This window comes from Mesoplodon mirus (genome assembly GCF_964341445.2).
Source record: "Mesoplodon mirus genome assembly, chromosome: 3".
Taxonomy (NCBI): domain Eukaryota; kingdom Metazoa; phylum Chordata; class Mammalia; order Artiodactyla; family Ziphiidae; genus Mesoplodon; species Mesoplodon mirus.
In genome coordinates, this window is record NC_138978.1 from 109,173,419 (window position 1) to 109,183,321 (window position 9,903).

Below are 9,903 nucleotides of genomic sequence, written 5' to 3' on the forward strand. Positions count from 1 at the left end.
GCTGTACAGGAGAGATTGCCACAGCATTGTAAATCAACTCTTCTTCAACAAAAAAATAAAGTATAATACAAATGCTGGTTACCGTCGTCACAAAGATAACATACACACACACCACACAATTTTTTAAACTTTACTGTAGAAATTAACATACAGTAAAATTGACTGGTTTGTGTGTGTGTGTGTGTGTACATTTCTATGACTTGCGATACATTTATAGATTTGTGCAACCAGCACCACAGTGAGAATATAGAAGAATATCATTGCCTCATTCATTCACTGAAGGACATTTAGTCGTGCTGTGTTATTATTGTATTACATCGCTGGATTCAAGTTGCTAATATTTTGTTGAGAATTTTACATCTTTGCTCATGAGAGGTATGGATCTGAAGTTTTATTTTCTTGTAATGTCTTCATCTGGTTTTGGTGTCAGTGTAATTGTGGCCCCATCAGATAAGTGGGGAAGTGTTTCTTCCTCTTCTCTTTGCCCTTATTTCTTCCTGAAATGTTGGTTAGAATTTACCAGTGAGACCATATGGCCCCGGAGATTTCTGTTTTCTTTTTTCTTTTTGGCCACAGTGCGCAGCATGCAGGATCTTGTTCCCCCACCAGGGATCGAACCCGCAACCCCTGCAGTGAAAACACGGAGTCTTAACCACTGGACTGCCAGGGAAGTCTCAAGATTTCTTTTTCAAACGGTTTTCGTTTTTTAAATTTATTTATTTATTTATTTATTTATTTATGGCTGTGTTGTGTCTTCGTGGCTGCATGCGGTCTTTCTCTAGTTGCGGCGAGCGGGGGCTACTCTTCGTTGTGGTGTGCAGGCTTCTCATTGCGGTGGCTTCTCTTGCTGCGGAGCACAAGATCTAGGCACATGGGCTTCAGTAGTTGTGGCACGCGGCCTCAGTAGTTGTGGCGCACAGGTTTAGTTGCTCTGCAGCATGTGGGATCTTCCCGGACCAGGGATCGATCCCGTGTCCCCTGCATTGGCAGGCAGATTCTTAACCACTGTGCCACCAGGAAAGCCCTGATATCTGCTCTTATTTTGTTATTTCCTTCTTTCTGCTTGCTTTGGATTGATTTTGCTCTTCTTGGTCTAGTTTCCTAAGGTATAAGCTTGGATGATTGATTTGATATCTTTCTTCTTTTCTACTATAAGCATTTAATCCCATAAGTTTCCCTCTAAGCACCGCTGTAAGTACATTCCATAAATTTTGATATGTTATATTTTCATTTTCATTTGGTTCAAAATATTTTCTAATTTTCCTTGAGACTTCCTCTCTGACTAATGGATTGTTTTTAAGTGTTTTATTTAATTTCCAAGAGTGTAGAGATTTTCTCACATATGCTTCTATGACCATTTGACCTAGGAATACTGCAGAAATCTTTAAAAGCTGTTAGTTTTCTTTTGTTTGCTTTGTTTGTTTTTTTTTTTCTGGTACGCGGGCCTCTCACTGTTGTGACCTCTCCCGTTGCGGAGCACAGGCTCCGGACGCACAGGCTCAGCGGCCATGGCTCACGGGCCCAGCTGCTTCGCGGCATGTGGGACCCTCCCGGACCGGGGCACGAACCCGCGTGCCCTGCATCGGCAGGCGGACTCTCAACCACTGCACCTCCAGGGAAGCCCCCAAAGCTGTTAGTTTTAAAACTCAGTAGCTTATTGAACACCTCATGTGTGCAAGGCACTAAGCTAGGTACCGTTTTGGGTCCAAGGCTGCATGAGATTTAATTCCAGCCTTCAAGGAACTGACTGTCTAGGAGGGAAGCCAAGACTTTGGCAAATAAGTGGGATGCATGGTGGTCGGTGATACATGCTTCTGCGTGGTGCAGAGCAGCACGGCAATGGGGGCTCTTCCGGCTGAGGTGGTCAAGGTCAAGAGTGTGAGGTGGACCTTGAAAATGGGTACAATTTCTATAGTGATGGTCTTAGGGAAGGCCATTTCTAGTTAGACAGAACTTTGCTGGGCAGTGGCAGTAGCTCCTGCCCTGTGGGCACCTCTCCTCCCATGCCCAACTGAGCCTACTGCCACTTGGCACACTTGACCTGCTCAGTCCACACATATCTGGCGAATGGACTCGTGAGACTCAGTAGACTGAGGGTCTTCTAAAGGTGAGAGGCAGCTCCCAATGCCTTTAGAGAAAGGGATATTGTTGTGTGTTTTCTGGGCCAGCAGAGGTAAAGGTGGGGGTGATAAAAATAAAAACGAAGGTCAAAAGAGTATTCTACCTCCCTCACATCCTGCAAACTCACAGACAGAGCTGGTCCTTCAGCTTTGTCAGAAATTGAGCTAAGAACGTGGAAGTCAAGGACTCGAGACAATCAAGCGACTCATTGGCAGACCCTGGAACACGCTGCCAGGTTGTGACCGTGAGTTAAATTACCTTTGGGATTCTGGCCTCTCTGGCCCACAGAAGCCAGGAAATACTGGAGTCGCTGAAGCCAGAGAAGAGTAGAATGACAAGGGGTGGGAAAGAAAACATTTGCTTCAGGCTGGAGGTCTCCAGCTCATTGCCTGAAGGAACAGAGGGGAAAATGTGAGGTGAAAATAGCTCCCATCCCTTCCAGACACCTGAGCGGTCAACCAACAAGAAAGACTTCTGGAGAAAGTGAGAATTAACAGCCATAAGTCCCCATAACCAGGTCTTTTTCATTCTTCCTGAAGTTTCCAGTCATATTTCACTTCCTTTCCCATTTTTCTTTAAAAGCTGATTCGCAGGGTCTGCTTTCAGCACATAAAACCAAAACAAAACCAAACCAATGTTTCTGAAAATTTGGAATTTGCATTTTTTCCATCAATTTATTTTGCACTTGCATATTTTGTTTATACTAAAGAATGATTATACATGTGTTGGTGATTTAACAAGAAGAAAATACTTGTTTTAAGTCTTCTAGCAAAGACTAAAATAACTAGATTTAATTTTATTTAAAAAAATTGTCTTTAAAGAAAATGGTTAATTTCTCATTGAATTTCTGTGGGCAAGTTACTTAAACTCTGTAAGTCTCAGTCTCCTTATCTGCAAAACAGAGATAATAAAACCTACCTCATGGGGTTGCCATGACACGGGGAAGATAAGATAGCAATCTTAAGAGCACCTTGCATTGCTGGGCAAGTGTAGAACCAAGGTATGGATATGAACTGCATGAATAAATCAATGACAGTGTAAATCACCCCAATGCCTTATGAAGTCCTATCTTGGAACTTCCATATAATGCTATAAAATTGGAACTAATCTTGGTACCTTAGTATCTGGCCCCCAGATGAAAGGTCGACATGACCTGTTTTCTTGTGCAAACTAGTTTGTTTTAAAGGGAGGTAATTCTAAAGCAGCAAGAATTTTTATAAAGAACTAGCTTCTGATTTATGCTAAAACAAGATGTCCTGAGGGATTTTCTATTTTTTATGGTGCTTTATAGTTCATAAATGACCTTAACATGCCTCATCTCTTTTGCATTACCAAAATCACCCCCAGAGAAAAGGCTGGGAAGGGATCAATCACTTTGGCTTTACAAATGGGGAAGTGAAGACTCCAAGAGAGTAAAGAACTCACCCATGGCTAATAAGGGCTAGAAGTAGGCTCAAACCTAGACTCTTATGCCCAGTTCTGTCTCTATGGTCTAGAGGACTATGTTTAAAGCTCTTCAAAAGACGACTGAACCCTTTTGTATTTATTGGTGCATTTTTCTACAGTGCCTGCAAGCATCTGAGTAATAGTTTAGACTAATATTTCATTAGTGTTCATGATGACAGTATGTGAGATTTTACCTATGTTACTTAAGTTGCAACATGTGCTCAAACTCCAAGTATATAGTGGGATGAAGTGGGGGAGAAAGAGGGAGTCATGTGGGCTATTCCACAGGCTGCTCTGGGCTTCCTGGATTGACCACTAACCAAGCCGCTGCACTGCATGGTTTCTGCCACTTGGTTGTCCATTTTCAATTCAGCCTGCCCACTTGCAGTTTTGTGCCTCCCCCAATTCAACAGGGGACAGGCCTCGCAGATGGATCTGGCCTGCTCAGGACCGATTATGACACAGTTTAAGGAATACCTGCTTCCGTTCAGACTCCCCAGGTGATCTTACCGGGACAACCCTGCTCAGGGCAGTCCTCGGAAGACACAGTAAGCTACAGCGGGTCCTGAGGTTGTGCCTGGGATCCCATGAAAAACCCAAGAGGGTCCTTGCCTCAAGGCATACAGTCTCATTCCTCCTGTTTGTACTACCTAAACAATTGGATCTGCAAAGGAATTGGTTCTCTAATGCCTTTTCTTTCAGTGAATTCCCAACATTATTTCACGTTACCGGAAGCCGTGAGAAAGAAGCATCAAACGGCCAGCCCGTGTCCCTTGGTGAGTTGCTGTCACATTGCCCAGGACCACCCTGAGCGTTGCCAGATGCTTAGCGTCCCGGGTGCCTGGGTACCAAGTGTTGCTAACCCCCCTCCCCAGTCATTGTGACAACCAAACACATCCACCTAACCTCCTCCTGCCATTTTGAAATACCCATATGGCCCTCACATGAAAATCACTGAATTAGTTTGACTAGTAATTTTTTTGTTTAGAAATATCTTACCCAATGACAGAGGAGCTGGCAGGCTGTGAACCGCAGGCAGAATTTATCCCATGGCCTGCTTTTTGGGGTGACTCTCAAGCTAAGAATGGTTTTCGTATTTTTAAAGAACTGGGAAGAGGAAGAGGAGAGGCAGCAATAGGGTCTGCATGCGGTCTGCAAAGTCTATATTTACTCTTTGGCCCTTTATAGGTAATGTTCACAACTCAGCAAGCAATGACCAAGTACCAAGCACGCTGCCAGGCGCTGGTGATCCCATGATGGATAAGACATCATTGTTGACCTGTGTGGGAGAAAATAAATGCACCTTCACAGCAAGTGCAGTGGGGTCATACACATGTTGCTAGGAAGCACAAATGAGGGTCACCCAGCTCAGCCTTGGGACTGAGGGCGTGCAGATGGGGGAGACTTCCAAGAGGGGGCAGCAGGTGAAATGAGTCTGGAAAGAGAGGAAGCTATTAGCCAGGCGAAAGTGGGGGGAGAGTGATGAGGTAGAAAACAGCCTAGACAGAGAGAGAGAGAGAGAGAGAGAGAGAGAGAGACAGAGGGGTGCAAAAGTTGTGAGCGGGACATGAGGTAGAGAGTGTCACGGGCTGAAGCTGGAGGGGGACGCTGAAGTCTGTGCCTCACAGCTAGATGCTGGACTCTACCAGATTCAGATGCTGGCCCTGTCACTTAGGACCTGTGTGGCTTTAAGCAAAGTATTTAACCTTTTGGTGCCTCAGCTTCCTCAACTGTAACATGTGGTTGGGAAGAGTACCTGTCCCATGGGGCTGCTGAGAGCATTAGATGAGACAGTACATACAAAGCATGCAGAACTGTGCCAGCCACTAATGAGCCCTTGGCGAACGGTGGTGATAGTTGTTGTTGCTGAGGTCATTGCTCTTATTATGCTATCAGTGATAGGAAGGCACTGAAAAACTGTGAGCACCTACTGTGTACCTGCCTTTACATGAATCACCAGGAATACAGTGGTCTTACTTGTCTTATGACACCTGTACGAGACGTAGACCTCACAGAAATCCAGTCAAAAAGGGTTGTGACTATGGGGTTCCCTGGTGCCGATTGCTGGAGTGTTCAGGAAATGGTAATGATCCATCCATCCTTTGCTGAAGTTGCTTAGGATCAGCTGCAAGCATTAAGAGTGGGTATCTGAGAGCCCAGGGAGGCAGGTTGGCCAAAAGAAGGGCATTAAGAACTCCTCAAGGGCTTCCCTGGTGGTGCAGTGGTTGAGAATCTGCCTGCTAATGCAGGGGACACGGGTTCGTGCCCCAGTCCGGGAAGATCCCACATGCCGTGGAGCAACTAAGCCTGTGAGCCACAACTACTGAGCCTGCACGTCTGGAGCCTGTGCTCCGCAACAAGAGAGGCCGCGATAGTGAGAGGCCCACGCACTGCGATGAAGAGTGGCCCCTACTTGCCACAACTAGAGAAAGCCCTCGCACAGAAATGAAGACCAAACACAGCACAAAATTAATTAATTAATTAATTAATTTAAAAAAATCAGAACATTTCCTGGTTGTGGTCAGAGGAAGTCCTGACTACTGAATAAAGGCACAGAGAGATGCAACATTGGTACCATAAAAAAAAAAAAAAGAAAAAAAAAAAGAACTCCTCAAGTCGGAAGCCACATGCTTCCCACTTTCTCCTAAAAGGAAAATACCAAATATATTTAATAGTGGAGAAAAGTATCAAGCCTTCATGGTACCAGACTCACACTTGATCCTGGACAGCTTTTTTTTGCCTCAGTGGCCCTATCAAGTCAGCAACTCTCTGAAATTGCTTTGGCCTCACGGAATCCTTCCGTGGGTCTCTGCTTCTTCATACTCTCTCTGCGTGTAGTCCAATCCAGAGCTTGGACAGACACGGGAGGCCCTCACCCATGAGTTGTGCCCACCTGGGTTTCTCCGCCCTGGAAGTGGAGTCCACAACTCAGCCAGGGCTTGCGCTGGACAGAAGGGGAGTCACTTCCTGCCCTCCCCTGTGGAGCATCCCTCTAGCTGCTCTGTTCCTGAGACCTTCTCAGACACAAACTTAGCCTGCAAGAGAGGCGGAGAGGAAGTGCCAATTTGCTGCAGGCAGGCCTGCACCCCGTCAGCTCATTTCTCCTGCTGACAGTGCAGTGGGTTGAGAGAGCTCCCCTCCTTCTGTGGAGCCCTTCCAAGGCCTCTAAGCTGCTGGTGACCTCCAAGGTCAGTTGCCTCTCCGTGTGGGTTGGCCATGTGGCAGCGAACCCGCTGTGGGAGTTCTGAGGATGCAGCCCTCAGGTTGAGTATGGGGGTGGTGGGGTGTGTGTGTGTGGCAGGGTCCCCCGGATGCCCTTAGCCCACGTGCTGCTGTCCCCACTGCAGGAGCAGCCCGAGCTGGTAAGCCAGCAGCCTCCACCCCGCAGCGCAGGGCCCGCGCTGGTCGGTCTCTGACTATGCAATCTCTAAGTGTTCTGGGTCCCTTTGAGAAGGAGGCATTTCCTTTGCTATTATTATATAATAATGAGAGAGTGTTCCTGTTTTCTGAGGCTTTCTGGTTGAGCACACTGTACTCTGTGATTCTTCACAGAGTATGCTCTTATTTATTTTCTCTCCAGAATATCAAAGTTGACAGCACAGAGACATAGGTCTGTGGTCAGTTTCAGACCATTTACCTCTCCCGGTCCCACACTCCTCTCCTTATCGGCCACCCTGTCGCCTGCCCCTGGGCCTCCAGCCCTCTCACCCATGTACCACCTCTTTAGAGCACTCACAGTGTACAGCACTCAGCACTTTGTTCAAATGTACCCATTTAATTCTTACAATAGTCCTAGGAGGTAAGTATTATTATTGTTCTCATTTCACAGCTGAGAAAACCTGAGGCCTGGAGAGAATAAGGTGGCTCAGTAACTTGCACAGGGTCACGCAGCCAGTCAGCAGCAGAGCGCAGATTCAAACCCGGGCCATCTGACTCCATCATTTGTGCTTTTAACTTCGTACTATTCAGCCCCCAGGTCTGGTGCTTTTTCGGTGTGGATCTACATACAGAATAAACTGGGGGTACATGACAGGTGGCATCCAGGCCAGCAGACAGCGTGGAGCCGAGGACACAGTCGATCAGCGCTGACGACCACCCACGTGAGAAGAGGAGCCCTGTGGAAGCTTTAGGCCATTCAAAGCGGACAAAGCTCTCCTTTCTCCCTGAGATGTTCCCAGAGCTTCTCAGGTAACCCCAGCTGGTGTGCCTGACGTCCCTGTGGGAAGCCCAGCACCTCCAGAGCAATTCCTGGAATTCTCAAAGCTTCCTAGAACCAGACTTGGTTTGAGTAAATGAGCTACGGACAACTGGGTACTGGACGCCCAGGCTCTGGGACCAGCTGTCCGGGCACGGCCAGCAGTAGGCCACGGGGACCCTGCCCAGGAACACCCAGTGGACACATCTTGGAATCTGTCATGGTGTACCTCTGGGGCTGGGCCTGTCTGTGTAAACAGACAAAGGTGTATTTCACAAGGGTGTGCTTCACTGATTGTCCCTTTGTGTCTTTATCGTCCCCCACGTGTGTGTGTGTGTGTGTGTGTGTGTGTGTGTCTTATGTCAAATGTGGGTATGTACCAACATGAGCATAAAGTGTGTCAAAGTCTGTGTGTGGAAGAGAGAGGCTGGAGGTATGTAGCTGTGCATTCATGTGTGTGTGAGTGGGCTGACTCTCCTAGAGGCTCTCAACACAACCCTAGTGGCTTATAGCCACCTTGGCATTCCTCCTGTGCTGCTCCAAGGCCCCCAGCAATGTTCCAAGACCATCTGGGCCCTGTTTCGCAGAGCAGGCAAGAACTGAGGTGGCTTAGTTCTTTGTTGGCTTCTGTTCCTGTAGGAACAGCCCTTCCAGCTTTCCTCTACTCCCACTGGTTTCTGCTCTCCTCTCCTGCTCTGGCCCACCCATGTGGACTGCCCCCTGGACCCCATCAGAGGGAGCTGGCAAACATTTGGTTTGGAGGCAGCTTTTGAGCTAAAGAAAAGATAGTGCCCAAGAGTCCTCGGCGCCATGGCAGGCCCATGTCCGTGAACCTCAGCATTCCACACTGCATCCCCTTCTGATCTGAGCCTCTCCCCCCAACCCAGGTGGGCATGGGTGAGGGCCCTCCCCTCTCTAGTCATTCTGCCTCTGATTGGCTCCAGTGGGGAGCAGCATCGCCCTCCGGGATACCTCAGGGCTCCTCTCTCGATCTCTGCGGATTATACTCATAGCCTCCATGGTGCCCTCAATGCTGGGAGAACTGGGGACTGTGAGGGCTGTGACAACCTGTGACTATTTGGACTCTGATGGAGAGGGAAAGGCGAAGCTGCTGATGGGCTGTCAGGAGAGAAGTGCCAGTTCAAGAGGCAGATGTGGGAGATGGGTTCTGCAGCCTGGCAGGGAGAGGCAGCTCTTGGCATCAGCTGCCAGAGGGCGGATGCAAAGTCACTCCCTCTGCAGCAGTTCTCCTGCGCGATGTCATGCGCTCCCTCCTCCTCAGCACCTGTGCCCCAGGCTTCCGGATGTGACTGACCACCCCCACCATGCTCTTTGGCAGTGGGGCTTAGGCAGGGTGCCCGCAGCTGGGGACTCTCTTAGGATGAGGGAAAACAATCAGAAAGCTCTGTGACGTCAGACAAAAGTGCTTAAGCCCTCTGTTGCTGTTTTCTAATCTGTAAAGTGGGGATGGTAACAGGGTGATGGTGAGAGTTGAGTTACTGTATGGAAAGCACTTAGGACAGTATCTGGCCCGTAGAAAGCACTCAACAATTGTTTGCTACTATTAAGACAATGCCAGAGGTCAATCTGGCCTTTTCCCAGGGTTTGCAGGGCATGGGGGGTAAGGGAGGGTAGGGAGACCTGTCGTTTGTGGTGTCAAGCCTTGGAGGAAGGGAGCGTCAATGCCCTTCACCCCTGGAAAGGATTCACACTGTCCTGGAATTATTGGGTGCATCTAGGATGCCTGGTGGACCCAGCCCAGGGCCGCCTCCCTGTCAAGGCAGGTGACGGCTGCAAGCATGGCAAAAACCTACCCTCCCAGGACAGGACCTGCCTTTCCCGGCTCTTCTCTCATCTTTGAAGTCTTAAAGGTCAGTAAAGCAGAGAGACCCCTCTAGAATTCATCTCTGGTGATAAGGGCAGCAGACACGGGCTCTAAAAATAAACCTTAATAAGATTTTAAATACACACTTTCCACAACAATTCAGATCACGATTCTTCTTTCTTTCCTGGAGCAATGTGACCTATAGAGAAACCCATCCCCATAGAGGAGGAAATGTCAAAGGCTTCCAGAGTGTGGCACTGAATTTGGATAAGGCTTTGCTCTGGGGCCCAGCCTCGCCAGAAGGCCCTCCAGTCTT

At 48.2% G+C, this 9,903-nt stretch overlaps 1 protein-coding gene across 6 annotated transcripts in view; it reads left to right on the forward strand.

Annotated features, from left to right (window-relative positions):
* The window catches only part of MAB21L3 (mab-21 like 3), a 79,721-nt gene extending 70,328 nt beyond the window's left edge, over positions 1-9,393 (forward strand). For 2 of the 6 annotated variants that reach the window (XR_014293414.1, XR_014293415.1), the window contains exons 10-12: positions 577-4,343; positions 4,756-6,755; positions 7,537-7,614. Coding sequence is in view for 1 of the 6 variants with exons in the window: in XM_082614112.1 (XP_082470238.1) it covers positions 7,537-7,656 (120 nt within the window). In the remaining 5 variants the exon portion in view is untranslated. Of the gene's footprint in view, positions 1-576; positions 4,344-4,755; positions 6,756-7,536 lie in introns of all 6 variants that reach the window. The other 4 variants (XR_014293413.1, XM_082614112.1, XM_082614113.1 and 1 more) reach the window with 4 other exon arrangements.
* Positions 9,394-9,903: the final 510 nt, after the last annotated feature.